The sequence below is a fragment of the Bos mutus genome, chromosome 7, assembly GCF_027580195.1.
Source record: "Bos mutus isolate GX-2022 chromosome 7, NWIPB_WYAK_1.1, whole genome shotgun sequence".
Classification (NCBI taxonomy): domain Eukaryota; kingdom Metazoa; phylum Chordata; class Mammalia; order Artiodactyla; family Bovidae; genus Bos; species Bos mutus.
In genome coordinates this window covers 38,208,605-38,224,685 of record NC_091623.1, presented here as the reverse complement: position 1 = coordinate 38,224,685, position 16,081 = coordinate 38,208,605, and the positions used below count along the sequence as shown (strand labels likewise).

General features: G+C 43.9%; 1 protein-coding gene across 1 annotated transcript in view; it reads left to right on the top strand.

Moving 5' to 3' along the window:
- The window catches only part of FBXL17 (F-box and leucine rich repeat protein 17), a 527,341-nt gene extending 512,871 nt beyond the window's left edge, over window positions 1–14,470 (top strand). The window contains 1 exon segment of the mRNA XM_070373201.1: window positions 11,652–14,470. Within this exon segment, the coding sequence (XP_070229302.1) occupies window positions 11,652–11,792 (141 nt within the window). The 3' untranslated portion in view covers window positions 11,793–14,470.
- Window positions 14,471–16,081: the final 1,611 nt, after the last annotated feature.

The following is a 16,081-nucleotide window of genomic DNA, read 5'->3' as shown; positions in this document are numbered from 1 at the left end:
CTGCCTCTCTGCGCCTGCATTCCCCTATCCGTAAAGTGGGCATGAGAGCAGCACCCATCTGAGGGCCGTTGGGAGGATTAAGGGAGTCGGTGCCTGTAGGTTCCTTCCATGAAGAAAGTCATGCGTGTTAGCCCTTGCTTCTGGTGGTGGTGGGTTCTTCCACCCTCATCCCCAGGATGCCCTCCTCCTAAGGATGGAAGGACCGTGTGGTCCTAGCCTGTGCTGTAAGCCAGGCTCTGCCACAGTGGCTGGTGCGTAGCAGATGCTAAACGAACACGCAGTGGACGGCAGACAGGTGCCTTGCGGTTGTCCCCCCCCTGTGCTCTGTGCGGCCCCAGGGTCCCGAGGAGGTGCCTGCGAGCCTCTTAGGGATGACAGGGTGGCTAGGAGGCCAGAGGGCCTGTCCCGGCACCTAACAGCAGCCCCAGTGACCCCAGTTTGACTGCTTTATCTGCTTGGCTTATCTATTTGATTTGTTTACTTATTTACTACTTTGGTTTGCAGAAAAGTATCATACAACCAAAAGCAAGTTTGAAAACCATTAGATCCCATTGCTTCTGAATCATTTGACAGAAAATGAAAAAGTATCTATTTCACTTTCACTTTTCAGACAGGGGAATAAATAAGTGAGTAAGAAAGATGACACCTTGGATTTAGTACCAGTTCCCTGTAGCTGGGGGGTTCTGAGGGCTGCCCCGGGGGCCCAGGTCAGTCAAGGATGGAGTTCAGACATCTGCGGTATGATGAGACTCACACCTGTCAGAGCCTAACCCTGAACTGCTCTGATTCAGGTAGAGCCTCTCTTCTGAAAGGCAAAACTGTCGCTTGTTTATGCAGAAGAAATTTTTGCTGCTAATAAATTTATTTTAGGAAACAGGTCAAATCCATAAATTCTACCTCCTGGAAATTCAGTTTTAGAAAGATTTCTTATTTTTAATCAGGTGTCCACTAGTGATTACCATCACCCTAAAGCTTTATGTAAGAAAATAAAAATTGAAATCAAGAAAGCCGTTAAGCACAAAAGAAAACATAATTTTAGGTTCTGAGCATTTTCTCTCTCAATTGTGTTTTTCAGCTTAACTTGTGCAAGTTTAATTTAGAAACACACAGATGTGTTCCCGTAAATATGTTACACTCACTGCTCCCTCAGTGATGATGTTTATTAATTATCCTCTTAGGACCCAGGTTTTCTCAAGTAGTCTTTTAGGGGGCCACCAAGTCTTCCCCAGTGGCTTTGTCCATCCAGGCGTCCCACACATGTCAGGATTGTTCTTACGTGTGCCGCATGTGCAAATCTGTACAAACGATGCACAGCCTTGCACAATGGGTCAGTACCATAGGTTTGCAGCCTCAGGACATCCTATCCCAGACTACACCTGAAGTCTCCACTTGGTTTGAAACATGCTTCTGGGTGGAGGCTCGCTCGGTGGAACAGGGAATGAAAACGCCGCTGCTGTTTCTCTCTGACGATCTAGTTGCTGGACGCCCGTCGCCCTGGTCTCTAATCAGAGGCTTCAGGTCGGTGAGCCCCCATTCTCACTTAGCGCTGCAGGCGTTTCTGTGATCCCCGCTCTTCCAGATACCTTGTAGCTTTCTCGCCGTGCTAACTCAGGTGAGTGGAAGCAACGCTAGTGTTGACAGGCAACCCACATTTCCCGAGAAAGAGACAGCATGAAGCCAGGCCTGTTGTGATACTGACTGAGCAGAGCACTTCCGACCGTCGCAGATTCTGGGTGGAGAGACTGCATCTGGCCGAGCTGAGTGAATCTGTGAGCCTGCCTGTCAGGCTCATCGCATCCTCAGTGTCTCTCTTTCTATGCTTTGGGATTTGGGGATGAGTTTTTTTGCCACCCAAGAGTAATATTTCTTACCTCTGTATAAAAAAATACATCCTCGAAGGCCTTGGGCTCTTGGCATGAGGTTCGTGCATGAGGCTAGTGCATTAAGGGTGGCCTGTAAACACATGTATTTAGCGGGTGGTTTTTAGACTCCAATAAGATAGTCATTTTCTCCTTAAGATTATATCAGACGCTCAGGCATGTGCGCCCTCTCCTCCCGCCTCGTGCGTGGTCCTTGAGAAAGCTCTGGGTGCTTGTGTGAGCTGGGTGTAGGGAACTCTTTCCCTCCATGAGATGTTGGGAAGGTCAGGTGGCCACCTCCTGTGTCTCTGGGATCTCGTCAATCAACCTGAGCTTTTCACCCTGAAATCTTCCAGGGGCTTTAAAACATACTTATGCCAGGGTCCCATTCCTCCAAGACTGGCATGCATTTGGTCTGGGATATGATTGGGCCACTGAGACTTTTTCAAAGGTTCCCTAGGTAGTTCTAATCAGCACTTGGACCGGGAACCACTGTATTCTTGTTTGTATTCTTGGTTGCAGACACAGTTTAATTTCTTTTTTTAACTTAAAAATTTTTGTGAGTTAAACCTGAGACATTTTGACTTCGTAGGAAATCCACTGAGAAATGTTTTTTCTCGGCTGAACACCTGTTTCCCCTTAGTCTCCGCGGACAGAACGTGTTCATGTTAATTACTTTGATTTAGCATGCCTCCGCTATGAGTTACATAACAAGATCGCCCAAGCAGTGTGTGCGGTATTCTGGATGTTCTTAGTTATCCCCTAGTTTCAGTAACTGCACGAGACTTTCTGGGATAAAACTGTCCCTGGAGTTCTTTGGCGGCTGCTGAGGCTGAAGCCCAGAGACCTCTTAAATGAATTCTCTTTTGGGGGGGATCATTGACATAGTTGAATCCATCACACGTCGGGAAACACAGATTGATATTTGTTATGTATGAGTCGCCATGGGGTTCGGAGAGAGACCTTGGTTTGGCTGAGAAAGGAAGCGGAGTGGAAAGGCACGTGACTGCCTGCAGACGCGGGCACCGTCTGCTCATGCTCAGAGTCCTCCCGCAGTCCTCCCCAGCCTCTCCCTTCGCTGCGGGTCCTCCCACAGCCTTCTCCTGTCTGTTGAGCTGCTGGACTGCTGGGAAGCTCGGCTTGCAGCCCCAGGGAAACAGATGAGGGGAGAGACCGTAGAAGCAGCGTCCAGTTCCTGGCGTCCCAGGCCTCCCTGCCCTGGTCATAGGTGGCGCCGGCCAGAAGTGGCGAGTCACCCAGACAGGGCCATGGGTGTCCTGCTGCAAAGGAGGGAAACAGAATCATGAGAACACCCACCGCCCTGCGGAGAGCCGGTACACATGGTCGGCAGTGCAGGTCCTGAAGAGAAAAATCACTGTGTGGCCCGCCCTCTCATTCTGTCCTTAGTGGCCGATGTAAAGTATTCTACACTGCACTTAGATGACTCATCTCACTGACATGCAAATTTGAAGTATTACTAAATTCCCGTCCCCCTTATTTTATCCATTTTAGTACATGCCTATCTTGGGGCCAGTGGGCACTTGGCAAAAGAGCAACTGGGTCTCATTTGCATTTGCATCACCCACGAGGATTTCTGCTGGCACCCGGCGAACGCCAGGCCGCAGGGAGAGCCGGCACGTGTCCCAGGAGCTGAGCCGCTCCTGACTGCCTGGGAGACCACACGCTGCCTCCAGGCTGCTGGGAGTCAGCCTGCGGGGCTGTGAGCAGTGAGGGGCAATGCCCGGGGAGTCTGCAGGGATGGCAGACCAGCATGAGGGGGAGAGCCGGAGTTAGGAGGCAGGAGGCCCCTGTGCTGTTTGCCACGCTTTCCCGAGCTCCCTGGGGGCTCCTTACTCTTCGGCCTACAGAAACGGGGGGCAGGGGGGCCTATTTTCTCCCCCACCACCACATCAAGCTCAGAGCAGTGCCATCGTAGAGAAGAACCTGCTTCAGTTACCCCGTCGAATTTGTGAGACAGGCTGGAGAAGCGTTGCCTTACAAAGTGAAGGACAGATGAGTGTGCCCTTCTCACTCTTGAGCACATGTCCTTTCTCCCCTGAATGATACACGTGTATTTCATGCATGTAGCATCAAAGCTGATACCTCTGTGTCCTTCCGAAGTTCACTCAGACACCCCCGATTTTGGAAAGCCCTTTCCAGCCCTCCTGGCGGAAGTCAGGGCCTGCCCAGTTCTGCCCACAGCCGCCTCTCCACGCCCTGGAACGCATTTCTTAGGCCTTGCCCTCCCTGTTGTCCATCTTTTCTGCTCAGGAGGGCGGGGGTCTGTCCCTGCCAGGCTGGCCCCTCTGCCTCTGGGACCCACAGGGACAGGAGACTGCAGAGAGAGAATGCCGGGTTATGGTGTGGGGTGGTCACTGGCCTTCTCAAAGGCCCATGGCAGTCCTACAGCTTCATCATGCTTCCTCCATGTCTCAGGGTCTCACGCAACCACAGTTCCGTAACAGGATGTTCTGCAGGCCAGCGGAGAGCCATTAGAATTAAGGAGATCCGTTAGAATTAAGGAGATCCGTTAGAATTCACATTCCTGCAGAGCAGCCGTTTTGAAGAGGTCGTAAAGGACTTTGAAACGTGTTCCAGTAGCCCGCAGTCATCCCATGTCACCTGGAAAATGAACGTCCGTGACCATTTACTAGGAGGGTGCTCAGCGAGGCTCTGGTGAGACGGTTGGTGCACCCACCGCGTGGCATGCAGGGCGGGGCGGCCCAAGGGCCCAGAGTGCCTGCGTTGCGGGTCCGGATTCCCATCCTGGCTGCGTTCACCAGCCATGACCCCACGTGAAATGCTGATTTTGTCTGAGGCGCGATTCATCTGTAACCAGCAGTGTTCATGCATAGATGCTTGGAAAACGGTAGATGCTCACTGAACATTTTTCCTCTTTCCTTACTAGGATGGGGATGTACTTTCATTTTGCCTTATTGGTCATTAGGATGAAAAATAAATTATTTTCAGGTATTTTGTCTAAATAAACCAGGAAGAAAAAAATGTTCTCGGTTTCTATCCTACCTCATGAGCACCTAATCTGGGAGAATACAGTGTTTCTCTTTGGGGAGCGTGCGGCAGTTTCAGTGGGAGAATTTTTCCCTGTTTGGGACTGTACTGCCCATGGCAATAGCTCAGAGGTCCCCAACTTCCAGGATATAATGCCCGATGCTCTGAGGTGGAGCCGATATGACAGTAGGAGAAATAAGTGCGGAGTAAATGGACCGCGCTTCAACCAGCCTGAAGCCTTCCCCCACGCCCAGGCCGTGGAAACACTGTCACCCATGAAACCAGCCACAAAGGATGGGGATCGCTGGACAGCTGAGACGTTAAGTGCCAAATATGACTGTGACAATGAAACCAACCAACCACCAACAACCCCCCAAAAAGAGCCCCAAGTAACAGTGAAGGCGTGCAGAGGTACTGAAGCCCAAGCAATGAGAAGGTGGAAATAGCATTGCTCTGAGTCAGACACTGTCCACGGTTCCCCTGTCACCAGACAACTGTGACCTCAGAAGGAGCCTTAAATGTCCCAAGATTTCAGAGTCTTCTGTGGGGCCCTCCCGAGTCTGCTACCCTGAGCAGGGTGGCCCTGGTGCTGCAAACTGAAGTGTGAACCCTTGTGAATCGTGGGTTTCTGCAAAACTTTGGGAACCTGCACATAGCCAGGCACCAAGAGCGTGCTTCTCAGCACTGTCTCCCCAGTGTACTGAGCCACACATCCCTAATAGGAAGGGCTGCCATCAGTCCATCTGAAGTACAGCCTAAGGCTTCCCTGGCAGCTTAGATGGTAGAGAATCTGCCTGCGATGTGGGAGACCCGGGTTGGATCCCAGGGTCGTGAAAATCCCCTGGAGGAAGGCATGGCAACCTGCTCCAGTGTTCTTGCCTGGAGAATCCCATGGACAGAGGAGCCTGGTGGGCTACAGTCCATGGGGTCTCAAAGAGTCAGACACGACTGAGCGACTGATGCACTATATCCCCGGCACTTCCTTGGTACCGCTTGGGGGCCACATGGCCAGCAAGCAGCAGCTCGTGATGCTGAACCGCCATCACGAGCTGCTTTGGTCTCCTTGCAAAAGCGTTGGGAAGCCCGGGCAAAGTGTGTCAGGACAGAGGTACCCAGTGGAGTCAGATGGCAAGAAGAGAAAGGAGAGGAGCACCAGGAATCACCTTGTGTGTGAGGAGTTTGGAGCTGCCGTAATGTCAAGCTCCTAGAGCCTGCCCCCACTGTAGCCAAACAGTCTGGGTACAAGGTGAGCTTATCGCTACCATTTCTGAGGCGGTATTGTTCCGTGCCTCTCTAGTTACTCAGGACACACTCATGGAGCAACACTCAGCCAGCCAGTTATCACTGAGTACTCACTACATGCCAGGCGCTTGCCCGCTGCTGGGGGCTTGGCAGTGAGGAGAAGCAGGAGCTTATATTCTGATGGGACGGGAATGTGCCAGATAGGGCTGAAAACAAGGAGATGACTGACGTGCTCCTTGCTGTCAAGGAGCTTACGATCTAGGAAAAATGCAACACATTTATTGTTGGGGTGCTTTGGACTAATGTTCGCTTTTTTCAGGGAAACTTTCTCCATTAAAACAATGATTTTAAGTAAGTCGTCATATTCTTAAGCGTAGTTTTAATATACTCCGGTGCCAAATATTTCCCCTCAACACACGAAGTACATTCTATTTTACAACATGACTCAAAGAGGAAATGAGAATAACTTAAAATGAATGGTTTCTTCAACAGATTTCATCAGATATTGTATTTTTTTAACAATAGGTATCATTGGGGAGATAATTTAGGCCTAATCTTACACTTTCTAGAATTTTCTTGGGATAAGCGTCAATAAGGAGGTGAAGGAACAGGTGATAGTTTAGGTAAATAGGTTAAACTGAATCTCAGAAACCCTGACCAGTCTCTTCTCACCCTTCTCTAGTAGCAGCAGCGATAGGATGAAACTGTGGTATGATTTACCTTAATTAGCACAGCAATTTGCCTCACATTTTCAAAAAGTGCTAATAGATGTTAACTCAAAATAGATTAAAATACCAGACAAATTGCTACTACCTTAAAAAGAGTTATAATAATTTTAAAAATGTAAATTATGGTTATACAGTCTTTGGAGAGAACTATAAAATCCAATTTTTCTTACATTTAAAAAAAAAACTCTGTAGTACATGCTTTTTTTCCCCCTTTAATCACAGTAATTTCTCCAAATGACACTGCTGAGTATTTCTCTGAGACAATCCACTGCATTTCTCAAATCTTATGTGTAATATAGAAATTGCCATTGATAGTTTGCAGCAGAGGAAAAAGAAATTAAGAACAGACAACCAAGGATCATGGGAAAATTTTTTTTAATTCATCTTCATGTTCCGTTTTTATGTTACATACATTTTATGAGTTGGAACAGAGAATAGTTCTCTTCATTCCAGCAAGTGGAGCTGTGCATGACAAAGTGTCTACAGAAACACATATGTAGGCCTGAGGAGCTGAAATGATTTGGACCGCCCCAGTGTCTTACACCCAACTTTTTCTCTAAGGCACCAAACTGCTTTTGGAGTCTATACAAAGAGGTGAGCATAGTGTATACTTGTGAGGAGTAAATGAAAATAGCTTCAGTATAAAATGTGTCACACCTTATCGCCAGGAGACACTATAAGTAAAAGATAGAACCCTCCCTAGTGGGAACACATGTATTTCCCCAGGATAGCGTCTACCAACAAAGCCCTGAAATGGAGGATTTGCATTTCCCCTACTGCTTTATTTTCTGGAGTTTACAGAGCACAGCAAACGGACTGCTTTGAAGACACATTATGTCCACAGAGGATTACCTGTAGCATTTTTTATACAGCTACACAAAACCAGATGACTATCCTTTTTTAACCCACAACCTATGAAAGCCAGAAATCTAGCCCACTGTGTATTCTCAGCTATAGGTGGGCCTTGCTTTATGCAACAGAAGAAGGTAGGCTGAATTTCAGTAAGTCAGGGATATAAAAACACATTAAGAGAGCTGACTGACTAAATTAACCCTACCATGAGTCTTTGCTAGAGTCGACAGTTAACCCCTAACTGAAGCTAATTCACGTACTTCATAAATCGGTATCTTCATGTATCAAGTTCGCTTAAGGTGAATTTTCTCTCTCTTCATGCAAAGCAGCTGTCACACAGTGATACTTTATCTTTATAAAACTTGGGCCTCCAGAACAAAATGCCTGTCAGTCCTTGGTGTAAAACTTTGTACAGGCCTATGATTAGAAAAGATGTATTGTAGAAGACAAGCCCATCTTTATGGTGGGTTTAGAGGTTTTCTCTCCTGCCTCTGTTTTTCAGCTATTTTCAGTTAGTTGTTTCTTGAATGCTAGGTGATTTGGGCCACATTTACTTTCTCTGCCATTTGAGGGAGATTTTCTGAAAATCCTTCGGCCAGGTGACTTCAGCTCTCCCTGAGTGAGACCGGCCTCCTTCTAAGTTTATTTGTGGAAGCAGGGAAGAAAGTAACCTCACCCACAGCCTGGGGGGAACATCAGGTAAAGGAAAGGGAGGGTTTCCTAAAAGTGGCTGTTGAAAACCCAGACTGTGTTACTAAGAAAAGTTTTGGACTCTTCTCCAGAGAGCATTAAGATAGATTCTTCTTATATATGAAGTATATTATCAAGGTTGCTTCTTACCCTGTGGTGATAGCTAATGTTCAGTTCAGTTCAGTCGCTCAGTCGTGTCCGACTCTTTGCAACCCCATGAATCGAAGCACGCCAGGCCTCCCTGTCCATCACCAACTCCCGGAGTTCACTTAGACTCATGTCCATCGAGTCAGTGATGCCATCCAGCCATCTCATCCTCTGTCATCCCCTTCTCCTCCTGCCCCCAATCCCTCCCAGCATCAGAGTCTTTTCCAATGAGTCAACTCTTTGCATGAGGTGGCCAAAGTACTGGAGTTTCAGCTTTAGCATCATTCCTTCCAAAGAACACCCAGAGCTGATCTCCTTTAGCATGGACTGGGTGGATCTCCTTGCAGTCCAAGGGACTCTCAGGAGTCTTCTCCAACACCACAGTTCAAAAGCATCAATTCTTCGGTGCTCAGCTTTCTTCACAGTCCAACTCTCACATCCATACATGACCACTGGAAAAACCATAGCCTTGACTAGCTGGACCTTTGTTGGCAAAGTAATGTCTCTGCTTTTCAATATGCTGTCTAGGTTGGTCATAACTTTTCTTCCAAGGAGTAAGTTATCAAGGTTTATTTCTGAAATATCTCAGAAGTTGAACAATATTGAACATCACTGTAGAGAACTGGTCACCCTGCCATAGCATTAATTGATTCAGTAAATGATCATTTATTGAACATCAGCTCTACTATAGGAACCAGCATTTGAGGACTTTTTATGTCAGTCACACTGTTAGGCATATTATTTTATCCTTGTAACATCCTATGACATCGGTACTTTTATCCTGTTTTTACAGTTGAGGAAACCAAATTTTGAAGTGAAACCAGGATTCTGACCTGTGCCTGGTTGACTCCAAGGTCAACTATAGTCGCCACGTTGCTTCTCTGCTTTGTACACAACTCTGTAGTCTTATTAAAGACAAAAGGCAGTGTCTGGTACCCAGACTTTGGTTCAGGTAGAGGAGAGTCGAGTGGAGAGATGACTGGAGCAGTGTGAGGGCACTGAAGCTAGAGGCCTGCAGGTGCTGCCATGGGTTCAGAGCAGGAGTGCCCAGCGCACCTGCGCCGAGGGTTGGCGTGGCCAGGGGATGCTCCCTGAAGGAGCGAGTCCCTGCGCTGAGGATGGTTCTTGGGGAAGTTGCTGGTCTTGGTCAGTAGTGCATTAGTGTCTGGCAGCGCTTTGCTCTTGGGTTTCTGTTTTTCGTTTGTAGTTATTGTTTTCTCCTTCGTTCACTAAGAAGTTAGTCTGGCTCATGAATGACAAAACAATCATGGTTCTTGTGGATCTTACATTGGAACAGGAGCAGACATTAAATAAAGCAATTATAAACTGACTTTTGAAGGTACTATGAAGAAAAAGTAGGCAGTGTTGGAAGAGAGAATAACCTGGAAGCCTCGCCTGATTTGAGGAGGGAAGCAGGCTGAGGGCAACGATCGAAGCTCCTTGGGGAAATGACACTGACCTGAGAATGAGGAGGACTAGCCATGGGAAGGGGGTTCTTAAGGGGGAGGTGGCTTTAAAAGTATTCCAGATAAAGAGAATGGCAGGTGCAAAGGTCCTGAGGCCAGAAAGGACTTGGACAGCTTGATAACTTGACATTAGGTCAGGTGATTGGATAATATCAAAGATGTACCGGAGAGACGAGCACAGCTAGGTGACACAAGACTTTGTCAGTTACTGATCCAAGCAGACTCAGCTCAAGCTAGACTTAGGTAGAATTCAATTTTTAAAAAAGTTACATTGCTTAGAAATCCTTATAAGGTCAGCAGTTGATATTCTCAATTCTGATTTGTATATCAGTGTTTCTTTTTATTCAAAATCATTTTCTTCATGTTTTTGTAAACAAAAGTCATACATTGTAACACAGATTGAACTGCATAGCTTGGTTAAATTTGGAATGACAGTTGATTTCAGTACAAGAAAGTCTTGAATAGAAATTCTGACAAAAAATAAGCATCATCAGTGCAATGTGGAAATATCAACTCTGAATTTAACAAATACTACATGTAACATAGTTTAACAAAACACCATGTTATTTTAGAAAAGTGCAGAGGACTTAATGTCATGGTCAGCATACTCCCAAGCTGGCTTTCAAAGCAAATTGCAAGGGTCTGATATTGTTTGAGGTTTTTCCTGATGGTCCTGATCTGTTCAGTAGTGGACAGACATGGAAAGGAAGCACAAAAACGTGTCTCAGCAGAACCTTCTTGCAGACCAGCTTATTCAATATAAATGAAACATTATTGTATTTGAAAATGCCGAAGTGTTCGATAAAGATTTTAAATAAAGCAAGCTAAAAGTTGCGGTTCTTAGGTTAATCATTTATTTATCTGAAGGATGAAGGGAGCTGTCTGCTTTTGTGATATGAACTGCAATCAGCTTAAAAATAATTGACAAATTAATCCCTTCACAGCACAGCAATTGAAAAGGTGTTAGTTTTAATTAGGCCTGTCTGATTGCCTTGTCTAATCAAGAATCAAGGTGGTGTCTTTGATGGTTAAGGTCTATTGGGGCCATCTCTGACCTGCCAGCCATGTATGTTTTAGTGATTGATTCCTCACATTTTCAGCCCTTTTCCACGAAGGGACCTGAGGTTTGCCAGGACCTTAACATTTAAGGGGAAGAAAAATAAACATTTTGCCCAGCACTCCTATTCAGAGTCCCGTGCATCCTCTCCGGCAGTCTATGGTTCTCTCCTAAAAAAGCTGCCAGGTGGGTGGCAGAGTCAGAGGTACATGAGAGTGTCTCATGCTGCCTCCCCTCCCAGGCACTCACCCTTCAACGGACACACTTCAGCTCATTTATACTCCTAGAAAGCGCTAACCTCCCGATACCTTACATCTTTAAAAAAAAAAAAAAAACAAACGTAGGGGGAACATAGTACTTAGTACTACGTGGAACTTAGTACTACATAGAACTTAGTATTACTTAGTTAGTACTTAGTACTACTTAGTACTACACAGAACTTAGTAGTGCTTAGTACTACGTAGAACTTAGTACTACCTAGCACCACGTAGAATGTAGTACTTAGGGCAGGTCTTCCCAGCAAACACTTGCTGGAGCTGCTGAGAAGGACGAGGGGCGGTCCTGGTGCCTGTGTGTGACGGCAGCTCTTGTTCACTTGCAGGTCAACGAGGTGACGGTGGAGCAGCTGGTGCAGCAGTACCCGCACATCACCTTCAGCACCGTCCTGCAGGACTGCAAGAGGACGCTGGAGAGGGCCTACCAGATGGGCTGGACACCCGGCGTGTCGGCCGCCTCCTCCTAGGGTGCGGAGCTGGGGCAGGTGCCCCGGCCGAGGTCGCGACTGTGCTGTGTCCCCGCTGTGTACCCCCGCCTGTGTGTATCCGCGTCTCGTTTGCATACTGCATAGCGTCAGTGCAGTTGCTATTTGTTCCCAGGTGAGCTGGTCTTTTTGTCTTAAAAATGAAAGATTTTGACAGGCACAGACCTTTAGTTTTTAAGTTCAAAGGCTTATTTCTCTAATTTTGTTTAACTGTAGAATAAACAAAAACAAAAAGGATCCATTATTTTGAGCTTCTAATTACTGCCACTGGAGATGCCCCCAAATGAAGGCAACTGCCTTCTTATTTGATGAGAAAGAATTGTGCAGTTCTGCGGATGGTGACCAGAGGGGAGTGAGGTGGCACTAATTAGAAGCCTGAGAACTAGTGCGTTTCAGGATTTCAAGCACATCCACGGGTGTCGGTTCTCATCCTGTCTCACACGTGCACACACACACATGCACGCACTTCCTCCCTGGTCATTTTCTGACACGGGCCCTTCTCCAGGCCCCGCCCTCCCCTGCCACTCCCCCTAGCACACCGTCCCCAGGGGCTCCCCACCTGCCGTCCAGTGGGCAGCTTAGGGACTAGAGAGAGCAGGGCCTTCTGTGAAGTTTCCGTGTGGAGTCCGCGATCTGAAACCCGCTGGCCAGCTCACAAAAGTTAATTATTCACTATTCTACCAAATTCTCTGGAGTACTGAGTATTTTGAGTTTTACGTTAACATTGTATTAGCTTTTATTTCACGGATAGTAACTGGTCCAGATATTTTAATGATATTTGGAACTAATCTTAGCATTATTCACATTAAAGTCACCAGTGTAATTAATAGTGTGCAGTTATTTAAAAAAAAAACTGTACAGATCATTTAATTATTTTTGTTAATTTGGTAATTATGAAAGTATATTTCTGAGATTCGGGGCTAGTCACATTAATAGAAGATTAATGAATGAGATATAAGTAGACAATCTTTCTATTGATTTTTTTTTTTTCTTTTTGCTTTGCTTTGGGCTTTAGAACAGGTTTTTTGGAGATGTGCATGTTATATTTTTCAATAGTTCTTATGCTATTGCAAAGATCTATTGCTGGTTAATGTATGAGTTTAGAAGAAAAATTAGAAAATCTTTTCATTAAGATTCTGTTTACACTTGTCAGAAATAAGCATTTCTTTGTTTAATTAAAGATGTCCAGCTTTCAGTTTAGGCAATACCTATTAGTAAATGAATATACGTTTTGATTTCACACATCTTTACAATTAATTCATAGTAGGGACTCAGGCTCATAATAACCTTTCCTATGTCTTGATTTATAATCAAGACAGCAGGGAGCCTTTTTAAGCTAAAGCGTGATTATCTTTCACAGTAGTTAGATATACAAAACCCTGACTTGTGAGTTTGCTATTTATTCTTTCTCAATGTGGACATAATTGTTTTTTTTTTTTTTTTTTTGGTCTTTAACAGATATACTCAGATTTGAATTTCACTTTATAGAAGTCCCAGTGTTGCTAAAATGATACTAGCTGTAAGAAGTGAAAAATAGCTTTACATTCAAGTACCATTCACTTATTTATAATAACTCTTTTTATGTAAACAACTATTTCCTTTGATCATGTCAACATGTTTCTGATGTGGCATGTTTTTGCTTTTAATTCCAGTCAGTTTGGAAAATCTAGTCGCTAAGCACCAAAAGTATTTTTTCCATCACTAAATGGGTTACTAATTTAATTTGAAGGGAATAAAATTTATGTAATAAAAAAAGCTGTTTGCTATTAATAAATTGTAATTCTTCTTACACATCCAACTGTATCGTCTTCATATTCATTTCCCCACCACTGAAAAATATCTTAATTCACAATATTTTAACTGGTTTTTAATCCAAAACTAATTTATAAGACGACATGTATAGTAATAGCTTGAGTGAATAAGCAAAAGTTTAATTTTTATATATGTCACACTATATTTTAAATAGTTAAAAAGACAGAAGAGGGGAGAGCCATCAATGATATAGATGGTGCCATTTCAGTTCAAAGTTGTAATAATCTTGGGAGTGTTACAGTTTGGTTGTCAAATGGTTTTGAAAGTGTATAATTGATTTTGTTGAAATGTTGCATTGTTTGAATCTGAAGTACAGCACTATAACATGCTTTAGCCTGGGGGGTGGGGTGGGGTGGGGGCTTGCACTTATTCTTTAAGATGGCGATGAATCCGGAAAGCCAGATGCATCATACCCTGGAAAACTGCTTTGGTGCATTTGTAGGAATCTGTAGAAATACCATATCCAGCCTCAAAGCACTAATCTCAAAAGCAACCAAGAAAACATCACCTTGAATGATCCTGTGATGGTTGTTGAATGTGTTCTCATTAGATACTTTGAAATAAGGCTTAAAATGAACTTTTTCCTGGGCAATCTAAAGTTTCTTTTTTTGCTTAGAATGTCATAAATATATGTGAACATGTTTAACGCAGGGCTTTTTATCCTCTCTAAAATGTCAACAGTATTTTCAGAATAAAGACTATATGAAATATATTGTGGTAGTGGAAAATTCTGGTCTTTTGTCTTTAATGTCTTTTTGAGTGGATAAAGGAAATTCATCCAGTTTGTAGTTTCTATATTTCTGTGAATCTTTTGACCTTCAACGGGTTGCAATAAAAGAGAAAGAAAACACAGTGTCTTTTGTTTTCTTTTAGAGACAATAAATGGCCTCCCTCATGCTGGCTGGGTGTGGGGCCTGAAGCAGTCTGTGTCCTTGTGTGTTTCACTGTAGACTTTATGGAGATTCAACTAACTCAGAATAATAAACAAGACTGAATTTAGGAGGTTCTCAGTTGGCCAGTGAGTACTGAGATAAGATTGAAAACCTCAAGGATTTAAATAATAGGTTTGTTTAAAATACCATTTTCTAAACACTCATTCATTTACTTAGCTTTTTTTTTTTTCTCAAAGTAAATAAATTTATTGAGTTAAAAACATGTGTCAAGCACTGGGCATTTAAAAATAAATAAAACTCCTTGCCATCTTGAAATTGCTCATAGCCTCGCAAGAAGATATTCTTAAAAACTAGCCATAGCAGTGGAGCACAGTGGATGTAATAATTAGAGGGAGCACAACTCAGAAAGGCAATGCCCTTTTCCAAAGAGTGAACTAAAATAAAACAAGGAAAAACAGAAGTTGAAGAGGCAGACAGTAAGAAAAATTACCATTTTCAGCCTTGGCTATTTATAGGTTGTTTTCTAAAAGAGTCTCCTGAAAATTGGTATCACTGGCTACCATTCACGTGGGCTCATCTGAAACTACAGTATTTGCATCATTTGTATTGCATAACTGTATTTCTAAAAGGACTCATTACAGGAGTTCCCACTGCCCAACAAAAGCAGACAGAAATCATCCCAACCAACAAACAGCATGCCAGCAAACATGAACTCACTATCTAAATCATAGAGGACAGCAGGAATAAGCCAGCATTACACAAATCCATAGGGGAAAAAAAAAAGACTAGACTCCCATCCTCAAAGGCTTCAATGTTAAAGGCTAAGATACATAATTCAGAATAGATGTTTGAAATATTAAAATATATTAAAAATTATTTATAACACGTATAAGAAAAAAAACTACCAAAAGATGAACAAAAATATTTTTTAAATAAATAAAATTTCTAGAAATGAAAACATAATTGAATGTTAAAATGGAAAGGCATTAGAAGAAAGGATTCAGCTGTAGAGAGAATTCATAAACTGAAAGGTAGAGCTGAGTAAAAGAAAACTTTAAACAAAACCATATTTTTTTTTCCTTCGTGTGGATAATTTCCATATGGATGGCTGAGAGGTTAAGACACACGGGACATATTATGAGGCTCTCCCACATATCTATCTAATCTTGCAGAGGGAAAAAAAAAACAGAACAAAGGAATTGCATTGTTTAAAATTATAATGGTGTTTAATTTGTTTATGAAGAAGAAAAGAAAGATTTTAGGGAAGAATATCAAAGGCTTAATTTCAGGTTAATTTTGAGATGCTTATTAGACACCCAAATGAGTACACTGAGTTACGCAGTTTGATACAGGAGCTCTGTTCCAAGGAGAGGTATACAGATGGCATTTTAAACCATGAGTCTGTCTGAAATTATCATCTGTGGTCATCGTCCATTACTTTAAATAGAAAATGAAGTCTAAGGACTGTGTTTTTGATCGCTCCAAAATGTGGAAGGCAGGAAGAGGAAGCAAATCCTTCAAAGGAAACTGAGGCAGAATAACCTGAAAGGAAGGCAGACGACCAAG